General features: G+C 41.7%; 1 protein-coding gene across 8 annotated transcripts in view; it reads left to right on the top strand.

Annotated features, from left to right (window-relative positions):
- ZNF536 (zinc finger protein 536) overlaps positions 1 to 27,860 on the top strand; it is a 344,968-nt gene that overhangs the window by 262,260 nt on the left and 54,848 nt on the right. The window contains exon 8 of one of the 8 annotated variants that reach the window (XM_026856605.1): positions 18,923 to 18,963. The exons of the other annotated variants lie outside the window; for them this stretch is intronic. Coding sequence (XP_026712406.1) covers positions 18,923 to 18,936 — 14 coding nt within the window. The 3' untranslated portion in view covers positions 18,937 to 18,963. The remainder of the gene's footprint in view (positions 1 to 18,922; positions 18,964 to 27,860) is intronic. 8 annotated transcript variants of the gene reach the window in all.

Raw genomic sequence — 27,860 nt, 5'->3', positions numbered from 1 at the left:
TGCAAAGAGAGATGAGGGAGGTGGAGAGAAGGGGTGGTGTGGATGAGAGGTAACCGGCAGAGCATGGGTCCAGGGGTGAACCTGGTGGAGATAATGTGCTGGACTGCCCTGACCTAGCATGGGTCAGGGCTGAGGTTCTCAAAGTTGTGACAGGACCTGAATATCCCAAAACTCTTCACGCTGAATTAAATAGAGTATCTAAATCATACCACCTAGACCTATGTCTGTCTGTAAGTAATAAACTTGAGTTTTAAGAAGGGGAATTTATTATACTAAAGCTAGCACCCGTTTCCTGTACTCCATTTTTTCTGGTGACTGATGTTTTCTCCTGTTCTCATCATGCTTGCTACATCTCTGCTGCATGCCAAATAGAGATCAGTGACTTTATTTTAAAATGTGAGCGCCCTATCAGAGCCTGGATTTATTATCCCTGTACAGAAATAATCAGCGGCAACTTCTAGGGAATCAGAACTCCCAGACTAAAGCAGTTAACTCCTTTTCAGAGTTATCCAACTCTGTTGCTTGGTTTTGTAAAGTGCCAAGCAGCTACCACCACATTAAATTATTACAGTTCCAGAGTATCAGGGAATCCTGATTTGTTTAACATTGCTTCTGGAAGTAGTTGCCTTTTAGATTATTGCTAGGGAAGCAAAGCACCTATGCCACAGTGCAAACTTCTGCTGACGAGGCTTTGCACTGGTTTGGATTAGAGATTTAATGTGGGACCACCAATTCAGTCAGTCTGCAGCCAGAACATATTATCTGTTGCATAAATCACAGTAAAATGTGATTTTCGCATTTTTCAGTAAGGGCTTATTTTTATTCCAGGCTTTAGACTGTATACTGTAGATCTTAGGGATGAACCTGGCACAACAGGTTAAAGGCCAGAGCAAATGCAGGAGCCCTTTCAGATTCCCCATGCAGCTGGGGCAGAGCTCCGGCAATGCAGGAAGGAGGGAGGCAGCTGCAGGTGGCAACCGCCGCTCTCTGCTGGCATGCCCTTGGCATACCTAGGCCTTTGGGTAGATCGTGTAGCTCCGCTGCTGGGTTTCCCACTGAGCTCCGTCTAGTGCTACCTACTAAGCGCTTGTGGCATGGTTTGCTCAGTGGTGTAGTGCAAGTAGAAGGCACGTAGGGGCGGCTGGCAGAGGGCTGGCTGCCTCACCTGGGGAGGATGGGAGATGCCTGTGCTGCTCACAGCACAGAGTGGTTCGGAGATGGTGCACTGCAGTTATCCCTCATCGTTCAAAATGGACAGTTTGTGTTTTATATGTACCCACCCATTTCTGAAGCATAAGCTGTGGTCCTTTATTTTTCCTCCTTTCTTCCCTTTGGGGTTTGTTTTGAAATTGCATTAAATTGGTGTTGGTACAATTTTCCTTTCAGTTATATTGAAAATAGCATTTTATCAATGTCAGCTGATTTCTTTTTTAATTGAGCTAAAGTTCACAGAGTGTGACAGGGACGTTACTGGGTAGTATATATTTCATGTTATAATTTAAATTCTCAACTCTTTGCAGTGAAGCACCGTTGTCATCTGTTACGCTACATGTGAAGCGAAGGATGTTGTCGGCCTTCTAAATAGCAAATAACAATCCATATCCCTCCACCCCTCCACTTACCCCTGTGGAGGTCATGAGGAGGCTGCAGAAACATTTGTACCTGACCTGGTTTTCATTAAAGGGAGTGAGCAGGGTAGGTGGCTTGGTTGGGGTGAGGCATTTCAAGGATGGCTGCACCCCCTCTCGCGGCTCTCTGTAGTCCCAATGAAGAACAGGCGCCGGGCAAATTCTCCGCAAAGACACTAAACATACAGGAAGCCCTGTACAAATTTCAGGCTTGTAAAATGCCAGCTCAGGGGCTTACCTGGACATCACTCCGCCTGTCTGTTTACCTCACAGGCAGTTTTTGCATTTCTGTATTTTCAGTCGGTCACCTGATTGTGAGTGTATTTGGGGCCTAGAGCAAAAATAAGTGAAATATTTCTGTAAGACACGCTGTCATGCGATTGTCTGTACCATGCTGTCTTCCCCAAGCAGCTGCCCTGGTGGGAGCCCTGCTATAAGCTCTGGAGGCAGCCGACAATGTGCATTTAAGGGACTTCCCCCAGCCTCCTGCCCCCCCGGCCGCCCCCAACAGCTATTAACTCGGTTAAAATGTATATGACCATAGAATAAGCATGGAGCATGGATGAGTAGGAGAGAGGGAGGACCTCAGGGCCAGGCAGTTTACAAACAGGCATCACAGCCACGCTGTCCTTTGCCCCCTCTTACATTTCTTATTACAGTACATTAAAACCCTTTGCTCTGTCAAATTGACAAAGGCAGCTATAAAAGGGGTCCTTTCTAATACACAGTAATATAAACTATGTTTGTACACTTACCACATAATCCCTAATTACTTCCATACTTTTATGTGTGGAGAGCTTTGACGCTTGCATTGCTGGATACTTAGTGAATGAAATAAAAATCAGAAATTATTTCTCTATAAGTATGGGGTGGTATTTGGTACATGGATTAGCTTTAGGCTTGCTACACAGCTCACATTTCAAAATAAATATACTAAGTGTCATTGATCCACTAAGTGTCAAATAAAAAACTATGACACCAACAAAACTCTCATATGACCCTGACATTCCTCCAGTACTTAAAGCAATTACCCTACTATTTAATAACAATGTTTATGAAATTGCTTTTTGATTGGCTATCATCTATGTCATACCTATGTCGATAATTCCCAGTGAATGCCTGCGTGTGACCTTTAACCTCGCTTTACAAATAATTTCCATTTCATAATAGCAAGAAGAGTCTTTTGGCAGTTGGTAATGGAGTCCTCCCATGAGGACTGCATCACTCGCGTTTTGGGTTTTCTGCATGGTAGAGGGCACAGCTTCACCTCCTCCCCAAAGGGCTGACTCCACCTCAGCCCACACAGGACTCCCTGGAACGCAGAAAAGATTGAGCCTGCGATCATTTTTTTTTTTTTCTTTTCAGGAGATATCTCTGCCTAATAACCAGTGCTGTGATGTGAAAGCTGCCTGAAGTTTTTCACTGTTACACTGTTATGCTTGACCCACAGTAGGTTATCACAACTTGGGCATTCTATTTTTTTTTGGTGTTTCCCCTTGCTGTCTGTATTTCTGCTTTTAAAAGAAGAGATGGATCTAAATGATGCATGAGAAATAGAAGGCTGTGGTGACATGGAGATGGTAACGAAGTGTCCATACTATCTGGACCTGTGATGTTTGCCCAACAATAATATCCCAACACAGCTTAAGAGTTCTCAAGGTGTATTTTGGAGATTGTTTATTCACCTGACTTTGTTGGAGTGATTTCATTATCAGAAACAGTATCTACTGTATACAACACAGTGGATGCACTGCACCCACCACCACTTCTCAGTCCCTGAACAGGAAGGGACAAAGGTGGTTGTGTGGAAAAAGTTTTGAAGTGTCCATTAGCAGTTGTGTACCTCAAGTTGATTGCAGATGCCTGCTAGAAGTCATCTTCCCAAACACCATAAAATCAAAATAGCAGTGCATGCCATCCTGTTCCCATGGTTTGTTTCCCTTAAAGCCACAGAAAACTGCGTACAATTCTTTGCACAATCCTTAGAAAGTATCTGAGCATCTCTTTTCTGCATAGGAAAACTTAAGAGTAAGGACTTCTAAAACGCATTTTTCAGAGAGCTACAGCTGTGTTAACAGCACACATACGTCAGAGCCTCTTTGTGACTTGACCACATGTGAGACAGAAGATGGTCAAAGATCTTGGTAAAAGTTATGGTCATACCTGGCCTGCAGCTGTGCAAACCTAGTGGTTTTTTTCCTGGTGGGGAAACCCGAGCCAGATGAAAGGCTTACGGAGAGTCTGTCTAAGGTAGATGTCTTTTGATCCTACAGAGGCCTGGCACCAGCAGAGAGGTGTACTACCCGATCAGTAAAACCTGCTGTATTTTAACGACTGGCCCTACTGGGTGCTAAGTACTAGAAACATCTCACTCCTTGGGAGAGCAGTTGTCTGCAAACAGCTTTGCAAAACTTTATGTAAGTGCTGTGTCTGATGAAAATCTGTGCAGAATATCAGACATGCCAGACACAAGCATCCCACTCCTCTCCTTTCACTGAAACATATACAGCCATCTATAAAAAATTTAGTTTTAAAGCTGGCATAGAAAAAACTTTCTGCTCTCGGGCTGAAGGTGTAGATCCTGTCTCCTCTGCCCGTGGAGGCAATGATGCAGAGAAAGAGCTTGGTGCTTGCAGGAACCCTGGGATCTGGTGCAGTTTCCCCATCGCACTGCCCGGGGGCTGATAGGCAGCTATTGAGGAGGAGCGCCTTTGCATGTGACAGTAAACCGGGCTTCCTTCTGATTGATATATGGAGCTTGGAAGATCAAAGTTTGGTGTGTGCGTGGTAATGTTTCGAGAGCGGTATTTTTAGTAACGATCCCCCCAGCACTCAGAAGGGAAGGCAGGCTGTGCTGCACATGTAGACATGGCGAGAACTTTGTTTTCCACGTACACGTCTCCTAAGTGCATGCTGAAAGATGCTGGCTATCAAGAAGAGCAGAGCAGTAGTGTATGAAGAGAGAAGGAGCAAGCAGGCCAACATCAAAGAAAGAAGGACCAAGTTTTACCTCTTCGCTTGCTTCAATGTGCAACCTTGACCTCCTGCTAATAGATTTTATTTCTGGAATATGCGTGTACTTGCAGATTTGCTCTAAAACATGATGGGTCTCATGATTCACACAGACTCTGTTTACATTTCCCAGTAGATATGTTTTGTTTGTTCATAGGGGAAAGTACTCCTTCTGATCCTCTTCTGGAAATTTGAGTAGTTGATGAAGCTTTTTCCTCTTCTCGGTTAACTGTTCTCCTAGATTGTCTCCTATTAATATGCTGTGATGTGTTGATCTAAACCACTTAAATATTTCCATATGTAATAAAAGGTCAGGGATAGTATTCTTTCATTACCAAGAGTCATATATCAAGTACCTCACAGGAAATTTTACTCTTCAGCGAAAGAAGAAGGTAAATATATTGATTACAAGTTATCTGTCAAATTAGCTTGAATCCTTTGTTTAGAGTATCCAGTTTTTCCATGTAAGGTAGTTCAATGTACAGTAATTCAATGCGACCCCTTTTGTCTATTTTTTTTTTTTTTTTTGAGGGTGGGTGTGTGTGGGTGTGTGATAGAGAGGCTGAGATTTTACTGAACTGGCTGCTTTCTTGCTTCTGCCTTGACAGTTACTGAGAGATAGAGATGGTCTCCCCTTTCCCAGCTGAAGCGCTCTCCCCCTCCCAGCACTCCAGAACTCTATGCTAAAAACCCTCATTCCCTGCTGCTCCCCTTCATCTACATAGCTCTGGCTTGCTACAGAAAGTAAGCAAGACCCACTTGATGCCAAACATTAATCCTCCTTGTGCCATAGCCCTTTACCTTCCTTTTATAACTTATTTATAACATTTCTGAAAAGTTACAATTATCTCTGTACCTATCAATCAATCATCAAACAGGCTGAAGTTACAGAAATCCAGCCACCTCTGCAAGAGGAGGATGCTACAGCTGTGACATAATTACATTATCAACTTAATTAAGGAAGTGAGTGAAACGAAAGAGAAAACAAAACAGCCAAAGAGAAGGCTAGAGGTGGGAAGGAAAGGTGGGATGGGTAGCATGCAGAGGATGTGTTAAATTTAGCTCTAAGTGGTTTAAAAAAGGATCTAATGTATCATAAAAATCCTTGGGTTTTCATCCTCTGCTCCTCCCTTTCTGAAAGGCTGCTTGGATGAGAAGGGCTGGGGTGGGATAGCGGGTGCCCTGGAAGGTGGGCTGGTTTCCTGCGCCATCCCGGCCTCCGAAGCCACGGGGAGTTGAACCAGACAAACCACACACTAGGCAAAGGAAGTGTAACTTAAACGTGTTCACATGTCAGGGCTTCAGGAAATCTGGTTTTGCAGAATAAAGGCTCAGCCCTGTTATCCCTGTGAGCTGAAATCCCCCCATTAACTTCTGTAGGAATTTTGGGCACATGAGGGCTAAAGATTCAGGCTTCTAATCTGATTATTCTCACCCAAATGTATTAATTGTAGAAAACCAACAATGCTTTTTCTAGGCAGGACAGCAAAAGCAGATCATTGCTCAAAGTGTGTCCTTTTTCTTATTTCAAATCCCAGGCACTTTAGAGTGTCAAAAAGGAGGAAAAGGAAAAAAAAAAAAAAAAAGTCTTCAAATCCTTTATTTCATTTCAGTGTACAACTATGCTTAGTTTAAATGTCACCCATACGTAGAACAGTGGTTGCACCAGAGCAGTCATGGCGAGATGTCTAAAGGGGTGTCAGCAAATTGGACAGGGTATAATTTTAGTCAATGTGTTCTTGTCTTATTTTAGTTCAACATCATTTCCCAGTTGCAATTCTTTTGAGTGACACATGGAATGCAAAACAACATAAAAGGTCTGCCCTGAGGCAGATATGTGTCCATGTAGGACTTTAATTATTCTTTTTGAATCATGTGTAATATGTAAGCCCAATTTCTTGCATAAAAGTCTAATAGAAAAACTGTGTATCACCTGTATAAGTATTTTTATGATAGTGCTCATATTTTTAGAAGAACTGAATTCAGAGAAGGTCCTTATTAGTCCATGTACTCTGGATTTTTCAGGCGACATTTGGGGGAGAAAGCAATTTCTCCCATGGTGTTTTGCAATGACATATAAATCATTGTTTTTTTTAAAACAACAATTCTTTTATTCATTCAACTGCTGTGTGCTTAAATAGCACTTCCAACACATACAGAGCGCTATACATGTAAGAATTTATTTGAATGTGTTCTTTTACTCTGTTGCCTAACACCTGAAAGCTGATCCTGATCTTATTTATTATCACTTTTATACCAACGTAACTCTGATGGCTTCATGGAAGTGAATTCTGAGCGAAATCAGAGTCAGATCTTTTTCTTCTAAGAAATAATATTAAACTGGCTTTTTAAGGAGCACTTGGTGTATCATTTTAGATTAACTGATAAAAAATAATGAAAAAAAATGTGTGTGAATGAGAATGTAGATTGTAATTATGAAATATGTTTTTAATATTAAAAAAAAAAAATAGAAAAGCTGATGTGAAAGCAAATTAAGGATGTCACTGCATTTTTTGCTGCAGATGGGGGGCCTGATTCACAGGCTTCTGAAGTCAGTGTGCAGCTTTAGACATGGACCAGGAAAATCCTTCTGGTGCTTTTGGAGCTGTGTATCATAGAATCAGCAAAAGTCTAGGTCTTTCTGTATCTTCAGGGAGGAGAAAGCATGAAGAAATGGGAGTGTTAGACTCTAACCGTGAGGTGTTACTGGGCCACTGATAAAGATGAAATTCGATTACAGAGTCCTCCATCTCCTTTGAAAACTTCTTTCTCAAAGTTTGTTCTAGAACTATTTTTTAAAGAAATAAATAAATCTGCAGACCTAAATGTTTAGCTAGTCAAATTTTTAAAATAAAAATCTGACAGCACTTTTAGCTGAAATTACAGGAATTAAAGCAGAAGGAATAGTTTCTGAATGCACCATTTTTGCTGCGGGTTGGACACCAAATGAAATGTTAACTTGTACATGGACAAAAAGGTGACCGTGGCACTCGCCTGGTTTGTCAGGACCCCAGCACGGCCCTGTGAAGTTTACTTTCCCCCAGTGGGCTGTCTTCTCCCCCTTGGAGTAATCCTCTTGTTTATTTGGTCGCTGCAAGGCTGTGTTTTTGGAGGGATGTTTCAGTTAGCGTAAACTATTGGAAGACTGTTTGGAGAAAAGCACTAACCCATCCCAAAATCAGTGGGATAAAAAGCTCCTTGTTTATAACTGTTACTAGTTTAATCATTTAGATGAGATGAATTTGCACTTCCAGCCCTGAGTGTGCTCTGATTTCCCTGCAAACATGTGTTGTGGGATTTGCATTGTCTGCAGTGGGAGTTGCACAGAGGGAAAGGAAATATTTTCCCCGTCTTTTTTTATTATTATACTTTATTATTCCCTCAATTTGCCACATGAAAAACACACAAGTACAGGAGCTGCTGGATTTTAACGATGAAAAAAAAATATATATCAAATGATCCCGCTGCATAAGAAAAGGTATGAAAGAGAAACCCAGAAAACAGCAGCTGAGATCAGGTTTCATTCAGATGATCTAAACCAACGTTGTTTCAGCAAGTTCCATTTTCTCCCCAAGTGTCTGGTCCCTCTGATGTCCAGAGTCCCGCCGCCCGCACCCAGGAGGCTCTGCTGGCCGGCTGCCCGCTAACTGGCAGTGACCTTGTGCTAACTGTCTGTCAAAAACGGTCACTCAGAATTCATTGGGATGAAAAATAAGCATTTGGTGCCTTTCTTTAGAAACATAATAGACAGCTTTGCTTTCACACCTCCTAATAGCCTTTTTAAAAATAGTTTCTCTAGCAGGATGCTTTTTTAACGCGTGGAGCTTTACACATCTACATTTCCCAGAATTTATTAGGATTATTTTTATATTGTATATGTTTTTTATCTTAAATTTCCTGATGCCACACTGCGACGCTGCCAGTTTAGCAACTCCAGCTGTTGTGAGTCACGAGGGTAGGCTGTGGTGGCGACTGGATCACGGAGATGGGGAAATTTTGTCAAGCGTTAACCCTTCACGGCCAGCTTTTTAGCGCTACCTGTTTGTAAAAACAGCAACGGCCCTGTCGTTTTCCAGAAGGCAGTCCTGGCCCCGGCTCCCACGCCCTAGCGGTCTCAGGTGGGCTCTTTTCCCACCAGCAGAGGTGGGGTTCGGTGGTGGAACAGGAAAGCTCCTGCGTTTTCTTGGGGGTATTTGGTTTCACCAGCCGCCGTGTAGGGAAGGGACGGAGCAACTTCTCCCTCTGCAGCCCCAAGGCCCTCAAATTCCTCGTGCCCTTCAGGAAAGGGGTGTCTTTTTTACAGGATCCCAGTGTTATTCAGTGGAAAGACAGGAACAATTTTAAGCTTCCAGGTCTGTATAAGCTCTATTGAGAGTGGAAATTAGTTGAGGCTCCCTGTGGCGTATGTGACTATGGAAGCTACAATGCTCATTTGTCCTGCTGAGCAGTTCTTGTATGTGCTTTACTGGCTGCAGAAGTTTTTTTTGGTTGTTTTTTTTTTTTTTAATTTTTTTTTTTTTTTTAGGATTGTAAAGCTCTCCAGTGGAGAGCTATGTGGTAGAACTGAGAGTTAAAGCTAACCCTCACTCATATGGCATAAAAATACCTTTCCAGAGGTAGGTTAAGAAGGTTTAGAAGTACACTGAGTTAATGCAATTGTGGAATAAATTAACTGTCTGTTGCAGCCAAGAATCATGAGTCTGCATTTCAGGGTCTTGCAGTGGAAAGGGGGAAGAAAGAGGAAGAAAAAAAAAAAAAAAAAAAACTGGATTAATGGCACTCGGTCTCTCTGATTGAACGCAATATCTCTGGCATATCCATTTTCTTATTTTGGCACCTTCGGTGAAGGCGGGCAGGCGAGGGGGCACCAGGTCACCAGCCGCCTCCCACGGGCCCGACGGGCGTTCTCTCTCCAGTGGGACCCTGCCCGGGGCCACCAACCTGCAGCCAGGTCCCTGTCGCAGGGGCTTCTAAAATCTGCCTTGAACCCGCGGGCACAGCATCGCACGAGGCTGGGCAAGCGTGGGGCTCGGCGACCGCAGGGCTGTGCGCTATCAGAACAAAGCCCTGAATTACAGCTTCCTATTGTATGCCAATATGGTGTCATTTAAAGTCTCAAACCAGCCAAAAGCTCTCACAACCTCACCCTCTCCACCAGCCTGGATACAGAAATAGTCAGATCTTTTTGTTCGTGATTAACTGACTCATGCTTAGAAATCATCAATTTAAAACCCATTTCAGGCAAAGTTACTAGAATGTTCTTTGCATGGACATAGCAGTATATTTAAATTACAAAAGTGCCCAAAAGGTGCTGAAAATATCCTTAATCATTTTCTGAGGATATAGCAAATTTTGTGCTAATTACAGTTATTTGCATCCCCTCCCCCCCTCCAAAAAGGGTCTCAGAGAAGTAGAAGGAAATTTGGACACATAATGTGCACTGACAGCTCCTACAGTGTGATGGGGAGGTACAATTTGAGACTGTCACAGGGCTACGCTCAGCTTCATAGAGATGGGATTTCTCTACATGCTAAAGTATGAGGAAGGCTAAATAACTCACAGGTGTCAACGGCACCAAAGAATTATGTGTCTGACCTATGATAGAATAAATCTCATTTCCTGCTTAACGCCACAAGACATCCCTTTAAGTGCAATAAAAATTTACCATTTCCCCCTCCTAATTATCTTTTACAATTTTCTCAAATTTATAAAAACAAGATTTTCCAATTTTTAAATATTTTTTTTTACTGGTAGATTGTGCTCTTTAGTATCATTTTACATAATTTAATACAATTTGTTCCATCCATTGGTTTTCATGGAGATACAAGCTGTTCGTTTGTGAGAAAGCTGGCATAGGAGCGAACGTTGGCAAAGAGTCACCTCCAGGAGTTTATTCAGATTTCAAAGTTGCATGGGGGCACCGGCCATTTTGAAGGAAATAAATTTTAACTTTGCTTCTTTTTTATTTTCAATAATACTTGATTTTTTTTTAATGGTACAGTTGATAGCCTTTCCTTTCCCCCTTTCTCAGTCCTTGGCAAAGTGAGTCATTATTATTTTGTTAGCTGAATAGCAGTAACAGAAAATAATCTAAGCTTAAAGGAGAGGCTTTCTCTGAAACAAGCGTTACTGAATGAAAAGAACACAGGTGTTTCTTAATTATTTGTGCAGAAGGAAAAAGTAATGCTGAGCGGATGTGCTGCAATGATTAGTGCACTAAAGAGGAGAGGCCACAGTAAGATCCTCCTTTCTTCTCCCCGTGCCGCCCTTTCTCCCTCCTCCTGAGTGTCGGTGGGAGGTGGAGAGGGGACTGCACCCCTTGGCACCCTAGGAAGGTGTCGTTGGGCTGTCAGATGTCAAATAAAGTGTTGCTGTGACTGGGGTGGGGTAAGGAATTCTGTGCATTTTTGTGGTTGAGGGGGTGGGGGTCCCCACTGGGAGTCTCCTCAAAGTGTCTCAGCGCATCCCTCCCCGGGTGCACCAAACCTCCCGGGTGTGGTTTGCCACCAGCAGAAAGGTGCACGATGGGACTCTGGGGTTTGGCAGTCATGAAGGCAACCTGCCACCAGCCTAAATCTCCTAACAACAGCTCTGTCTTTCCATTGCAGCACATCAAGTGTTTTTAAACTGCATTAAACAATCCAAGATTCATTATCCTAGTGTAGATGCACGTTTTGTGGAGGCTGGCGCCATGAATCTGAATTGTGTTTCTGAATGCGGACTCTGGACCCACTGCCCTGCATAGTCCGTGGGGCTTGTGTCAGCTGGATGCTGTATTGGGGTGCTCGGTGAGATGGTTCTGGCTTTGCACTTGGGTATGGAAGAACCGGTCTGGCTGCTGGCAGTGCATACAGACAGCATCCGTCTCCATCCTGTACGGTCCTCGGAAATATGAGGAAGGGGTTATGGAGAGCAAAATCCTAAACTGAAAGGACACAGAGCAGTGGAGCTGGCAGGGTGCGGTGATCAGAGTGGGAGGTTAGCCAAGATGCCCAGCCGAAGCTGCCTCCTCCTGAGAAATGTGATGAACATGGATTTTTAATGATTTCAGGTTACCAGTTGCCCATGGTTTCAGCCAGGGCCATAATGCTCTCCCCCAGTACACCGTGAGGGATGTCGGGTCTCCTGGCTGTCTTTGGAGGCGCCCTGTCCCCCGCACCAACCAGACCCGTGTGTTGACAGTGACAGGTCAAATGGTCCTGAGACAGGATCAGATGTCCCATTACACAGGTACTGCCCAAATCATTGAGGTGGATTGCTCAGCTGAATTTTGTCTGGTTACTCATCGGAGTGAAATACAGTCAAATTCTCAAATTTTTACCTCTTGAAGTTGAAATACTGTTTCTCAAAACCTTGCTACTGTCTTCCACAAAAGTGAACAAAATGAGCTTTTTGATGTTTCCTTTATAACGTGTGTGGGGTTTTGGTGATGGGTTTTTTTGTTTGGGTTTGTTTTTTGTTTTTTGTTTTTATTTTCATGAGCCCTGGTCCTTCTGAGTGCTTATAGGAAAGCTCACTCGCAACCCCAAAGAAAAAGCCCGTATTGACTCTCACTCGTATTAAATAGTACAGGAGTGCAAAGCCTCCAAAGAGGAAAAATATCCTATGCTTAAATAGCAGCTCCCTATTCTGCATAGCGGCAATCTTTTTTTTTTTTTTCCCTCCCCTTTCCTGAACCCCATTTCTCTCAGCTTTGCTGCCGATGTTTAACCACCAGCCTGATTCTGGGATTCACCTCTCAAATCTGGTGCAGAGCGCGCAGTGTCTCAGTGGCCCTGTTGATTTGATACCTTGTGCGATCAGGGAAGCTTTCTTTTTTTTTCTGTTCTCTGGTTTTGGTGCTTTTTGTAACCCTATCAAAGCAACCATGAGCCTTGTTCTCTCCTCTCCCTGGCCATCTGCTTGAAGCATCTGGTAATCAGGTGCAAGCCCCCACATCCAGAGCATTCATGCTTAAATTTGCAGCTACCTTGCCACCCACATTGGCTTTTGTTATACTGCCAAGATGTACCTCTTTGTGTACTCGATATGAGAGAGACTTAAATTCCACCATCAGCCTACTGAAATTGTGATGGGCCAGGGTGACATTATCACCTTTGAACATAGATATGTATCAGCCTTCTCCCATTTTTCTCTGCTAGAGTCTCCAGCTAATCTCTGCTCCAATTGTTCATCGTACCCAAGCCATGTGTGTGCTGCGGAGGTACAGCTCTGAGTTGCAAATAATTTCTCAAAGAAATATCTCTGTCTAAAACATGATGATGCTTAATGTGCACTTGTCATTTCTGGGATTCTTCTTATATCCCTTTTTCCATCTGAGTAATCTCTGTGTATGTGTCTACATATAAGAGACAAATAGAGTCATTGTTCTGCTCCATATTTTAATTTCATATCTGTATTTTAGGGACATTGCTGCCTTCCCAACAGACTGACTAAGTATTACAAACTGCCAAATTTAGGCTTTGGGAAGTGGCTGCAACTGAAATTGCCCATTGAATTTAAGAGCAGACAAATAATTTTGTCAAAAACACCAAAGCCAATGACCTTGAGCACCATCCCCTGTCCCTTACAAAGGGATCCCAAAAGGAGAAAAGCTCCACTGCTGCTGATTTGTCTTTCCAGATTAGAAAAGAGAAAAGCCTTCTCACTTCTGATTTTCTACCACAGGACAATCTTCACATGTATTCGATCTGTTAGAGTAGAAATATCAAAGTGAAGCCCCTCACTGTGGAAGGATACAGAGATGCAAGGTGTTTAGTAGCTTCTGTGCTTGGATGGGAAGAATGCCCATCTGTTTGAGCAGGATTGGTTTTATAACGCAATGGGAGTCACAAATAGAAGTCTGAGGGCAAGGTGGGCCCTGATTTTGGAGCCGCCCCATTAGGTGCTGATCTTGTGGAGCAATGCACCCAGGCAAAACTGGGAACAGCTCCAGCTGAGCCGATGTGCCTCCCATCCCACCGAGGGGAGGTCAGCAGCTTGGCTGTTCTGGCCTCTGAAAATCACCCACAACAGGCGTGGGACATGCCCTGAGGTGTCTTTGGTGGGGTCTGCCTGGCCAAATCTCAGCCTTGCTGCCCAGCACCAGCACACCAGCAGCAGGGGCAGTTTCTTAAATTAGGTGCTGCGTTTTTCAGTAAATATCACATACATTTATTTGATGATCCTGAGGTGCTGGCTGCATCATGTAATGAGAAATGTGCTCAGGAGAGGCAGGGGCATGGAGAATGGTGGCAAAGTAGTACAATTCCAGAATGATCCTATAAATCAGTCTTACAGTACAAGTATTTTCCTACGTTGGTAGCTGAGACCAGCTCAGCTTGTAGCTGAGAGATGTAGGAGATGGTAAAACATCAAATAGAAGTGGCAACTGTCTTTCATTACTTACTGCAATTAATATCGTGTTGTTCTTGGTATATCCATCTATATTTTTTTTTTTTCCTTCACAGACTGCTTATTCACTGTTGGCATATTCCATTACACCTTTTTTTAATGTGATATAAAAAAAAAAAAAAGCTATAAATGGCTATAACGCGCTTTTTTTTTTTTTTTTAAGTTTAAGGTTGATTAAAAAACAGCCTTTGGTGTAATCGCTCAGTGAAGTTATAAAGTATGTTATTCATGGGGATGGTTTCTCAGCATTTGAAGAAAATTTCAAAGGTAAAGAAGAAACCCGCAGCATGTTTGTTTAAAACATGCAACATTTTGCCAGGTAACTCCTCTGAATTAAAGATAGCAAAGCTATAATTGTTATTTTTGAACCTGTTTGGTCTAGGGTATTTTAGGCTGCTCTCAATATGTGATTCCTCCCTGACCCTTGAAATATGAACTCAAGCAGGTACGTGTACACATGAATGTGACGTGTAACATCCATGTGTGACTCCTCATGTTCGGCACGGCATCGTTCTGCTGTCTATGGATGCACCTGCCCTTACAGGTTGCCCAGATAATGCTACGGCTGCTTGCATGTGTGATTTTCACAGAATATAAGAAAAAAACAGTAAATGCATTAAATATGGCTTCAGAGAATTTTTTTCACAGAAAGCGCTGGAAAGCCTTTATTGGTTGTTGCAAAAGTCAGAAATAAATCCACAGGGATTTTCCTACAAATGGGTAAAATAGAGGAGTATTTAGAAGAGGCCTTATTGGCTTGAGTCATGAAGCTGGCTTTCTCTGAGTGTTGTGCCGTAAGTTTAGTGGGAAAAGTTTGACAGCAATTTAATTTTCATTGACAAATACTGTCATAATATTGAGGGAAACTGTATCAACAGTAGTGGTCGATGCTCAACCAGTCATATGGACTGGACGAGCTTACCATATGCTTAACTACAAACTTCTCTTGGAAAGCTCCTTTAAAACACTTGACAAGCTTAAGATACTAGTCAGTAATGAGCTTGAACAGAAGATGTGAAGTTTTACATTTTGTATAGAAAATGGATTAGTGTTTATGTGTTTCCTGTACAGAAGAGATTTGTATGCTGGTATCTGTGCAGCCACAATGCCTGCATGCATTTCTATAGCCTGAGGTTCACCTCGTCAAAGGAAAATTAAAAGTGAAAATGCAAAAAAAAAAAAAACCCAAACCCCAAATACTTTATTTCTTCTGCATAGCATTAAGGTGAAAATCTTTTCATTTATGTTGCACGTACACTGTTTGAATTTGCAGTTTCTGGTGGTAACGGGAATGCCAAAAAACACAAACCGAGGCAACCCCCGTATTAGCATGATAATTATTACAGCAGGTGAGAGGTCCAGGCTTTCATTAATGTGCAGTATTACTACCTTCTCCTAGCAATGAACCTTTTAGGCTGATCGCTGCCTTTAGTGGTTTTTACAGTGAACCTATAGATTTCTGTGTATAATTTCACACAGTCTCTGAGTGTTTGAGCTGGTGTCTGTCCACCTGACGGCAGGATCAAATCAGGTATCCAGAGATGCAAATGCTTCATCTTGCATCTCAGTGGGGTTTTTGTGGGTCTGGTTGAAGGAGTCTTGGTCTAAATGTGTCCTGTTTACCCCCTTATCCCTCGGCAATATACTGTGGCACACACATTTCAGGTCCTGTGTGTTTTGTCTGTTTTGGTTTTTTTTTAATGCATTCATTCACACACTCATAGACATACATACACACACACATATATATGCTTGCATGTATTTAATGTATTTTTGACTGTGGCCAAATACTGCACCAGGTTAGAGACTCAGTTAGATAATTCAAACAGAAGTCTGACCTGATTCTGTCTTAATTTGCTATGTTTTGTTAGCACTGAGCCATTTGTAATTTAGTTACATGTACAGTAGTTCAGTGATGAGCAAGTTTAAACAATATGGAAGGCATAATGTATGCTTACATGAAAAGCATACAGCCTTTCATTGCACTTTGTACTTGGGAATCATTTTCTTTTTTTCAGTTTTGCTGTGCTTTCCTGTCTGAAAAGTAACTCTCCTCATTAAAAAGAATTTTAAAATAGCGTTAAAAATATTAGCAGAAAATAGCAGTTTCTGTGGATGGTTCAGCCATGGCACATTTTCTTAGTGTAAATATTTTGAAAACTGTTTTCATTTCCAAGGTTTAGTGTTTTAAAGATACTTCTTGTGCAGCAAAAGTAGAATTAAGCCTGACTTGGATCCCTTTACCCCTCTGTAAATCAGACGTGACTCCTGAAATGGCACTTTTACAGATTAGATAAGAATCAAGTTCGTTTTTTTGTTGGCACATTGGTCAAATCTCCTGCCACTAAGTATAGTAACTGCTCCTTATTTTCCAAGTGAAAGGGATGGATGATCCCCTCAGTTTTCTCAAGTCATTGCTCTTGCCCCTTATTTATCCCTGTTAAATTTTATTTCTTGTCTACAACCAGGATTTAGACTGCTTGGCCTCAAATTAGATGGGTCTAGATGGTACCATCTGCTGAATGCTTAACAGCTATTAAGATTCTTAGTTTTTTAGCGTGTTTTTTTAATGTATTCATCTGATGAGGAAAAGAAAGCAAAAATGGTGTCCAGCATTATTCATTTTATCAGTTTGGCAACCAAAGCCCATTGGCATGGGTACATTCCTTGTAGTAAGTGCCTGAGAGTACAAGTGTAAAGACAGCTTTGAAGCTTGCCATGAGATCCTGTTTTATTAGCAGAGATGCGTGAACCCACCTGCCACAGGCTGGAGATGTTAAAAAATCATAATATGGTGGCCTGAGATGGCCAAAACAGCAACTGTTGTAATGGTGTGTTGGCCATGGTCTTTTCCCGGCGTGGTGCATCACTTCTCTGGTTTATGTCAGAAATATTCGTCCTCTTGAAGTATTGCATCCCTCACCTTTACCAGATCACTACGTTAACAGTAAAGATGTAAAATCTCTTTGAAGAAACGAGAAGGGATGGGCTGTGCAGCTGCAGCACAGGAGGCGCAGGCGTCCGTGGGTCCCCAGCCATACCGCCGCCCTTCGGGTACCCCGCTCCAGCACCCGTCCTGCGCGGGCAGAGCCTGGGCCCTGCCCTCAGCCTCGCCTCGTGGACACCTCCCGTCTCATTCAGCGCTGCCCTCATCGCCAACATGGCATGGAAGAAAATTCCCACCACTTTCCTTTGTCTGTTGCCAATGCGAGAGCAGTTCTTCCAAAGCAACCTGCAGGACCTCGCTCTGCAACGCTGCCAACCCGGTGTGTCACCACCAGGTTTTTATTCATCCTGCTTAGAGACGCATTTATCAGCTGGTTTTGAAACCTCATTTTGCATTTAAAAGTGCAATAATTGGACCAAAGACAATGCTGGTATATGCTTGCTTTTTTTTTTTTTTAAAAAAAAAAAAAAAAATGGAAGATGATCTTGGGTGGGGGGCTAAGTGACTGTGGGAATTTGCCTTTAGGTGGAATGAATCCAAACACTATCGTCAGGATCTGGGCTGTTTTGGGTGCTTTTCAAGTACTTATTTGCATTGATATGATCAAACACCCCGTTCAGAATGGCTGCTTTAAACTCAACAAAACGAACGTGGGGATTCATTGAGGGTGAATCCAAAATTGTGTCTGGAGCTTTGTGCCTCCCTTTTAACAAGACCTTTTCTGTGTTCACTTTTTAAACGATGACACCATACCGGGGGTTGTCGTTCAACAGATTGTTGGTTCTTTTAACAATTTGTTCAATGGAGGAGGAGGAGGAGGGAGTAGAGGCAGCTATATTTGTCACTACTGTTGTTCAGTAGAATAATTGATTTTTCCAGTTTGGCAAACAATTCCCATTTTCTGCTGCTTTATTTTGTCCACCATGTGAGTGCAAGGCTGGAGTTGTGGCCAGGCTAGCATCTTATCCCTCATCACCGAACTGCTGCTCCCATGGAGAGATGCAGGTTTGTGTGTTGAAAAGGGATAAACGGAGCAATGTTGGAAGAAATAATGCAAATGCCACGCCTCTATTAGAACAAGATGCTGCCTTTTTTTTTTTTTTTTTAATATAATTAGTTTAAGAATTACCCCAGCTGGAGGCAGCACTCTCTATAGTATGCTGGCTAGGATTTTTATTTTTTTTAAATCTCTTTTTGGAGGTGGGAAGTGGTTCCCCAGACTCTTGCCTTTGGTTCCTCTGGCATCCAGGCACACTGGGTGCTGCTCTGGGGAAGCATCTCGCTGGCCTGGGGCGTGCGGGAGGTTTGCGCCTCTGCTCTAGGGAACTTGTGCAGATACCCGCTGCCAAATTTTGAAAGCCCTTTTAATGTAAACACGTACAACCTTCTCCAAAAAAGGCCTTAAAGCTCCAGTACAGAACTATATTTGCATGTTAAACTTAAAAACATATTTAATATATTACCAGTAATTGATTTAATGTACAAGTAAAACCAACTATGCATAAATTAGTAAACTACTTGCAAGAGTGCAATAATTGCTCAGATTTGAGTGAATAAAGTGGTTAAGGCTTCTATTTACTAGCTTTGTTAAGCATAAATGTCTAACGTTTAAACTTCAATTTCTTCAGCACCAGCCCTCTAAGAGCATTCAAAAACATGACTGAATTTTGCAAGTTACTGTAATTTGTGGAAGGCTTTTTCCAAAGCTTCTAAAGTCAGATAAAATAATTAAAAAAAAAAAAAGTATTTTCTTTTCCTCTCCTTTTTGTTTATTACAAATTGGGTATAATAATCTTGTCTAGTTTAAGTATTAGAAAGGTGAACATGCATCACTAACAACAGGATTTTATGAACATTTTTGTAATATTATATAATATTTAAATTTATGTTGTTTTTTTAAAAAAAAAATTACATGTAGTAATTAATTTTGTCTTACTGACAGATGATTCTCAATGACTGATTTTCAAGAAAAAATCCAGACAGGTATTTTAACCCTTTGTTTTCATTCTAGACACCTTGCATTCATGGGTCTGGTTGTAATTAAGGGGTGCTATACTAGGCTCTGTTGTAAATTAAAGTTTAGTGCTATTTATATGAGTTCCCATAGCTCTGTCTTCATGGTAATCTTTCTTCTGGATGGGCGGTGGGAGTGTAGATCAAGGAGATACCTGCTTTGCTCTGAACAAAATAAACCTGTGCCGCGCATTACCCAAACCATCCCCTCCTGGGTTTTGGGTAGCCAGTAATGGAACATGATGGCAGGCAGTGGGACCCCCACCTTCTCGCTTCTCCTTGCAAGAGCCTCTGAATCTACCTACTGTCCCAGCATGAAGTAGCATGGTGGTGACATTTAGCTGCAGAATGGGAAATAGGTAATGTGTGTCCCCTGTTAGTATTAGACCATGACTTCCCAAGCAGTGAGGGAGGGAGGAAGGGATGCGGGGCAGCCAGGGACACAGCACATGGAGCACAGAGAGAACCCTCCTCGTGCTACTCGAGTGCCACAAATGTACCTGTCTCCCTCCTTCACCCTCTCTTTCCTCTCTATTGATCCACATCTTAGTCTTGTGATCTGTGTATTTCTAGTATTGTTACACCATACTTGCAGAGGGTGACGTTGTTGTTAGGTGTCTCTTGGGCCTTCCACTACAAAAGTGTTGTTTTTCAGGCTGTACCCTGAAAGTCCATGCTCGGATTACAGGGAGATAATTCTCTTCCCAAAGCAGGGGTCGGTTTAGCTGCTGCTCACTAGACTTGTCTGTACGTTCTGTGCAGCTGAGAATAACAGCAAAGTCTGTGCTAGTGCCGAGCCTCATGGCCAGTTTTTGTATTGTAACCGAAAGAGTGAGAATGGGCTCAGTGCCTGTTTGAAATCGGTGAGAAACTCTTCATGGACTTGAGGAAGGTTTTAACTGCAAGCAAATCTGAATATTTGTAACACTGAGAGTGTGTGGAGTTTTGTTGCGGGCATTTCTTACTTTGATTGGTTATTTTGTATTTGTTTGTTGTGTTTTTGCAGGGTTTTTTTGGGGGTGGTTGTATTTTGGTTTGTTTGTTTTTGGTTGTTTTGTTGTTTTATTTTTTTTAATATCTCCCCTGAACCCCATATTGTTGCATCTTTTCCTGGCTTGTTTTCCACCCTTCTCTCCTGCTCCTGGCCCCATCTGGAAGGCAAGCCCTGCTGGTCTGCCCGTGTCATCTTCTAGAGGGTCCCAACAGCAATGCCTCTCTGCAAGGTATCGCTCCTTGCTTGAAATCCTTAAGCCTTAAGAAGCGCCACTGACATGCAGTTGCATAGGATCTCCTTTGCAGTGGGCCCTGTGCTACTGGGTTGCTGCTGTTTTGCTGCACACATTCAAGAATAAAAATGCATTATGGTATGGGCAATAAGGGCTATGCTATCAATTACAGACAGCTGTAGATACCAGCCTATCACTTGTACTGTGACTGTACTACCGTCGCATGTAAATCCCAATTTTTCCTGTGATAGTTTGACCAACAGAATTTCCAGCCTCACATTTCTAGTAACTTCATGCTGGGTTCATAAGACTTACTATGATCAGGAGTATTCCCTTAAGGCCCATTTTTGTGATATATTTTTTGCTTGGAAAATAATAAAAACCTAACCAAAGCAGATTAAGTGAGTTAGATGTGATTGCGGATCTGCAGAGGCAGCGGGGCGGCAGGGCTCCTCTGCAACCCAAAGGCATGGGGTGGCTCTCTGTGCATCCTGTGGCACCTCTCAATCATGTGCATGTTACATGCACGAGAACTTGCAGAGTTATGCCAGTTTACACTGCTTACCTGGCCCATGAGACAAATGTAACTGTCTTTGTTTTGATATTTCGCTTGAATAGCAGCTCACATAGCTTTAAAGTACTGAAAGATGAAAAGCCAGGGACATCATTTCACTGTTTGTCTTTTCTTTTGAATGAGTCACGGTGTAATATTTTTCCACCGGTTGCTAATGCTGCCCTGGGTTGCGTGTGACATTGACTATCATCTCTGTGTAAAGAAATTCCACTTAAATTCCATTAGTGCCTGCTTCTTCTTAGCTTCGGCTCGTGCCCACTTGTTGTTAGATACGGCTGTAACTTGAGGCTACTTTGGCAGTTGTGTGTTCCCTACCTTGGCTTTTAGAGAATACTGTTCTGGTTTCATTTTGACCCATTGGTATAATTTTGTCACCCAGCTTTTTGGATATTCTGTACATGTCTAATGATAAAGATAGCCAAAGTTAGGGTACGGTCTCCCAGATATTTCCTCATTGTCCCATTACACGCTGCAGGAATGATTTCGCACAGTTTAGTCAGTCAGTGCCTCGGTTTGGAAATTCCAGAAATATCTTTGCTTCTTTTTATGCTGACACTAGGTCCTAGGCTTAAGATTTTTAGAGTTTAATTTCTAATTATTCACCGTGCTTCTGCCTCTTTCAACTCTGCTAAGGAGAACAGCGAGTGGCGCCTGCCTTTTGTTCTTACCACAATGTTACTTGACATTTTTTCTTTATTGAATCGCATCCCATCACTTTCCTTGTTCACTAGAAGGCAGGCTGGATTTTTTTATTTATATATTGTCCCTTCATTCATATTGTCTGCAGCTTCTCCTCCATTTTCTACTTTGAATAAATTTCATCCCATTTTTGCATGCCATTGAAATAGAAATGGAATAAAATCAGCTTCTCTTGTGATCTTTGGGACAGGCCAGCTATCGCCTCCCATCACTCTTCTCTCTTGATGTTAGCATGCAGACTGCTGTGCCCTAATACACCATCCAGTTTGTTATGCATTATTTAGCTCACCCTCTTGTCAGAACTTGCGACACTGTAGCCTGTTAGGGGATCGTATAGCATTACCTTTCACAGAGTCCACGTAAATCATGTTCATGGCTTACTTCAGTTCTTTTTGAGGGTTTTCTTGGTTTATTTTTCCCCAAATATTCTATTAGTTTTGTTACGTATGATCTCCCTTTTGTGAATCCATGCTGAATATCTTTAATTAAATCATAACTTTCCCTATTTTGTCCCTGATTAGTGTTTCCAATATCTTTCCCACTGCTGAAATCAGGCTGACTGGTGTTTAATTTCCTTGATCTTCCCTAGAGCTGTTGTTATATATAGGTGTTACATTAGTCCTCCCATCCACAGGTACCTCCCCTGCTTCCAAAGATGTTCCACAGACATTTGCTAAAGGGTCCCTTTCCTTCTGCTCCTTCCTTCCAAATTCTGGCAGGCATCCCATCTTCGGTAGCTTGTTTTGGACTTTAGCTACTTGAAGCAGTGCGTTTTTACAGCTTCACATTCATGTCATTTATTCGTTTTTCTCATCCTTGGTAGCTGCTCCATGCTTTGGTGTTTGCAGCTGCCTTGGCCATAGATACCCTGCTTGGTGCCCCAGTTGGTTGGTTTGCTTGCGTGTGGTGTTGGGTGGCCTCATGCCAGCCTCTCCATGTGCGTCCCAGTCCTTGATAAACCAAGAAACCATATTTGATGTTCAGAGGCTGAGGCCAGCATCCTGTCCCCAGACCGTCCTTTCTCCTCGATCTGAGATCTTCTAATTGCTATTTTGGATTCCCCAAGACAGAGTCTGCTTCTTTGACCCTTCATGTATTTTTGTCAGTCCACATGTGTATTTTCTGCTGATATGAACTCATCTTTGAACACTTGCCATTTCCGTATGGAGTTGTTTCCTCTGCTTCTTTATTCCATTCAGGGTCTGCTCCTCCTCTCATTGAAGTCAGCTGGGAGTTTTGCCATTGCCTTCCTCGAGAGCAGCAGCGAGCCTGCGATTCACTGACACTTTAAGCATGCTCTCAAAAATTAACCCTGCTGAAATTGAACGTTGATATTGAGCTTTACATTTTAGTTGTAAATCCAACTCTAACTCCTTGAATGCTTCTTCTGTTAGAAGAACGGCTACTGTGAAGAAGCCCATTAATTTTAATGTAACTCTCCATGGTTAGATTTGGGTCATAACATTTCCACTGTCATGGTTGCAAAAACAACATCAATAGAAAACTCAGGTTTCCTGGACACCGCACCGGATGCACCAAAATCCGTTTGCCCTTCTTCCCTGTCATTCCCAAATACAAAAACTGCTCAAATAGTGTTCAAAACTTTGAAGAAAAAAATACATAATTAAATGATAAGAGGAAAAAAAAGCTAGGAAAATAAGGTTAAGTACAGGTTTTGAGGTGTTTGTTTTTTTAAGAGCAGTGTCTGAAAACTTTTAGTTTACGTTTCCCTTGCTAATAATGCTGAGAGTCACATGCCTCCGTCCCCACAAACCATCATGGAAATGAGCCCACAGGACCCGTGACTTCAACCAGAAAACTGCTGCTCTGTCCTTAGCTCACCCCACTGTGATGAAGGCTGGTACCACATATGGTATGTAAGCTCACACTTACTTCTCTGAGACCATAGAAACCCGAGTATGATGGAATACATCAGGGATGGAGTGGCAGCCTTGATTGCGAATATTTTTTGCTAAAGTCAGACACTGAATGTTACTGTAATGACATTTTATATCTTTCCTTCTATATTCTAGCAGAGAGAGCCACAGGTGTTCCACTGGAATTACTCACACATTTATAGAATTGGACATTCTGTCATTAAATGGACTTAAAACTAAAAAGCCTTTGTCTGTGAAAGGTGACCAATAGAAAGGGACTTCAGATTATCTGATATCCCATAACTTAATCATATGGCTCTTAAGAGTAGGGCATAAGCAGCTGTGTCTCGCTAATATGCATGCAATATGTGTAAAGTGATATGCTTTAATTCTAAACTTGTTTTTAGCAGGAAGAAAAAAGCATTTAGATGAGGAACATTAAGATTCAGCATTAACCATTTTTTTTCCTCGGGGCAAAATTATTCATCACCTGATATTTATTAAGGCAACATTTTTATTTTATTGCTCTGTACTGTAAAGAGTCTTTCCAAACATTCTTAAAGTTGTGTAGGAAAGTTTTATAGGCAGATTTGCAGGCAGTATTTAAAGTGGTTTTCAGAGTCAATGAATTTGAGAAAGATATTTTCCTTTTCCTAAATAGTAATGTTGTCAAATCTCACAGTGCAAATAACAGAGATAAGCAGTCATTTAATTTATTATTTAATTTTAATTTTTATTCATCCTCCCACATTATATAAACTTGATTTCTGTATTGTAATGTTAATTGTTAGTTTGTGTTGGTTTAATCTCTCTTATTTAAGTATGTTTGCTTTAATAATATTAAAAAAAACTAAGACAAAGAAACTGTAGATTAGAGACTTTATTTTCAGGGTAAAATGATACGGATAAGTGAGCGTCAACTGACCAGAAATTATTTGCTTCTGTCTGTTAGACACGTAATGGAGTCATTTAACTAGTCAAATTAGGAGCTGTAGAAATGCACCATGCTTCATTACTGAGTTCGAATGGGCACCATTTTACATTTACGTCAAAAATTATCTCATAGCAAATTAATGTTTTCATTGTGCAGGGAAGCCGGAGCTGTGCAGTATCAGCACCACCTAGAGGATGCGACACAGATGGCTTAGAAATGTTTGTCAAATAAAAAACCGGAGACGAATAGATTATCTGTAAAAAGCAAAGTACTCCAAACAAACGTCTGCCTTCCCCAAAACAGCCCTGCAAGTTCTGCATGCTTTGCTTTCCTGTGCTACAGCCATTCTGCACCATCCGTGCATTAGTGGCACGCACACTCGCGAGTGTTTATTGCACAGTTCAGATTGGCTGATATGTAAAATCCTTCAGTGCTGTTACCACTAGTTTTATATTTTTTAATGTAAGAAGATGCTGTTAAAAGTCAGAGTATCACTTGAAAAATCCAGAGAACAAGCTCTGTAGCCAACTAGGAAGAATTTCCAGACAACACTGTGGAGGCTTTCTCTTCTTTGATACGTCCTGAAAAGCCAAAGAGGAAGAAGGAAGCTATTATTTAACAAATTACATACTTATTTGACAAATGGAATCAAGCTAGTGCCTCCAAGTGTAGAAAAAAAAGACAAAAGTGAGACAAAAGTGAGGGCAGCAGATAGACTTCCAGCTTGGAAAAGTTAGAGCAGAGAATAGATATGATGCAGGAACTAAAAAATAACAAAAGACTAGTAGCGATAATATAAACTGGACAGTGATAGTGGTAAGCTGTTAGCTGTTAGCATTCCCTTTCTCAAAGGGTATTTGTTGAACAGGAGGTGGTCTAAAATCTAACTTCTGTTGCTCTCTGGGGCAGGAGATGCTCATGGGTGGGACCCTGGCAAACCCTGGCAGCTTCTGTAGCAGTGCCAGGGCACGGCGGGCACTCCTGGCATCAGACAACTAGATGACTTTCAAGGCAGGAAATTTTCATACCTAAGTGTTTCATGATGAAAGACTGTGGAGGCTAAGTGCCCTTGGCTGTGTGGTTTAGTGTTTCAGTAAAACTCCTGGAATTTTGGAGAGGGAAAAGAATAACAAAGGAAAAGTTAGAAAGGGCTGGCGAGACCCGACATTGCACTGCTACAGCGGGTAGCGTGTGGGCAGGGGCCCGAGCCCTGCTCAGCGGTGACCTTTCCGTTCACGTCGGTGGTCCTCAACTCTGGCCTGCGAACCACGGCCTTGGAAACCCTACAGCAGAGCAGTGATCCAGGACAGACCATCGTGGTCACCTAGTCCAGGCTTCTGACTGCGTGGGCCAAAAAGTATCGCCCAGTAACTCTTCCAGGGAAATGGTTTTCTTGCACATGCAAATCCATGGCATCCGTGAGCAGCAATTTGCAGGATTTGAGCCTCAGATATGATCCGCATTAAATGTATTTTATAAATTGACCAGAATATCTAAACATGTTTTCCAGTCTTATTAAATGTTGTGCATGCATAACTGAATTAATTCTCCATATTAATATTCTTAGAAGACATTTACAGAACAAAACAAAAACATCCACAAAGTATTTTGACACAAAGCACAGGAGCCAGAGACAAAGATGAGCCGAGAGGGGGAAGTGGACCAGAATTCATTTAGTACTACACTTATCTCTGGAGCAAATGATCACTCATTAATTAAAATGCTGCTGCCAATTGTAGTTGGAAGACAAAAATTCTTCATAATTGTGTCAAGTATGTAATTTTTGTTAGTATATTATTATTTTTCATATTTCAATGAGATGCTCTTCAGGATCCTTTTGAAAAATCAAATAATTGCTTGTGATATTATTGCATTGCTAAGTATAGTGTCTTAAATACATACTGTGCTGTAAGTTCAAGAATTCGACAGTGACTTTAGGGCCATGGTTATGATAATGCCAAATTGGTAGACGATAGAAGATGCCTATGAGCAAGTTTTCTTTTGTTCTAGACAAAGCTTTTTTTCCTTCTTTTTTTTAATGGCTTAAGCTCATTGCAGAAAAGGATTTCTTTGAAACAGCAAAGAAAAAATGTTAAGAGCCTTGCTTACAAGTACCCTGGTATCTTCTTCTTTTTTTTTTTAACTGTAGAAGCACTTTACCTATTATCATGAATCTTGTCTGCAGAGATAGTTCAGCCTTCATGTTATGTTTACCAAGGCCAGACTAGAGGATCAAATAATTTATAACCATTCCTGTTGGGTTTTATGTAATAACTTTGGAACTCATATAAAGTAATGATCCACAAACTCTTTTAATGTTCATTATAAAATATGAAATATTTCTCAGAACCATTGCAATTATGTGACCAGACATAACTGTTTCACACATGAGTAAATACAGGGAGGTTTAACATAACTTTATTATCTTCCTGTCTTTTCCTCTCATTGATGTGATAATACTGTTTTAATATTTTTCTAAAGAAAAGTTAAGTAATTTCAGAATCTCTATTGAGGCCTAGTTTATTGGTTTTTGTAATAGAGTACTCAAGAATAATTGTATTTATGATTAGACTGATAGTAGTAAATGTTGTTGTGCTGAATAGGGGTAAAATACCCTGAAAGCTTTATATTATTATATGAATATATACACATATATCAGTAGGAAGACATTATTAATATCTGTCTGTCTGTCTATGCATTTATATTATGCTCATCATAGTATCAGTGCACCTCCTCTGGAGACTTTCTGGGGTTTAGCAGTTATTAAAATGTCAGTAGATAGAGGATGGCAAAACTCATTAAGACTACATAAAAAAACATCCCAGGTCCTTGCCTTATACTTAGAACTAACCTTTAATTTCCCCCTCTTCTTCTCATCTTCTTGGATTAGACAAGACAAGAAGTGGAGCCTGCCACAACCTAAACTCTCCGCTGCAGCTGTTTGATCAGCCCAAGCTCCTGTTAAACCTGGATGGGGACTTTGTTGACCTTTGGGCAGTTTCTGTCCCATTCAGGCTAGGAGAAGCCTCTGAACTTTATAACTGATAGCTCCGAAGCTTTTCACATCTCTGTCTCTGTGCTGTACCTCTTAAAGGAGCGAGAGACACACAAGCCTATCTCCGAGATCCCGCCTGTGTGTCTGAGTTGCAGCATATGCAGTGAACATTTGGTGCTAACGCAGGGAAAAATAAGCCACCCTAGAGAAAACAGCACGGAGAAAAAAAGTTCATAGCCCACAGAAGGATGGTCACCTTCCCCCTCTCCTTCAGGATGCAGAAGGGGGAGCAGGGTGAACGTGTGTCTTCAAACTGGAAAATATACGACACTATTTTTATTTTACCAGCAAAAATCGGTAATATAAAGTAACGGAATTTTGGTCTCCAGCTGAATGGTACTAAACAAACATTATCAGAAAAAAACGATCTTTGGCCAAAAGAACATAATCTAATTAAGAATGGCCTTAATAAGCAGAAGTAATTTTTTCCTAATTCTCCTGTTCCCTGCCTGATGTCCTTCGTCTGGCAGGCACTTAGGGGTAGGAGCTGCATTTTCATTGC

The sequence above is a fragment of the Athene cunicularia genome (genome assembly GCF_003259725.1).
Source record: "Athene cunicularia isolate RWA chromosome 11 unlocalized genomic scaffold, athCun1 chr11_part1, whole genome shotgun sequence".
In the NCBI taxonomy this organism is placed as follows: Eukaryota; Metazoa; Chordata; class Aves; order Strigiformes; family Strigidae; genus Athene; species Athene cunicularia.
This window is presented reverse-complemented; position numbering and strand designations above follow the sequence as displayed.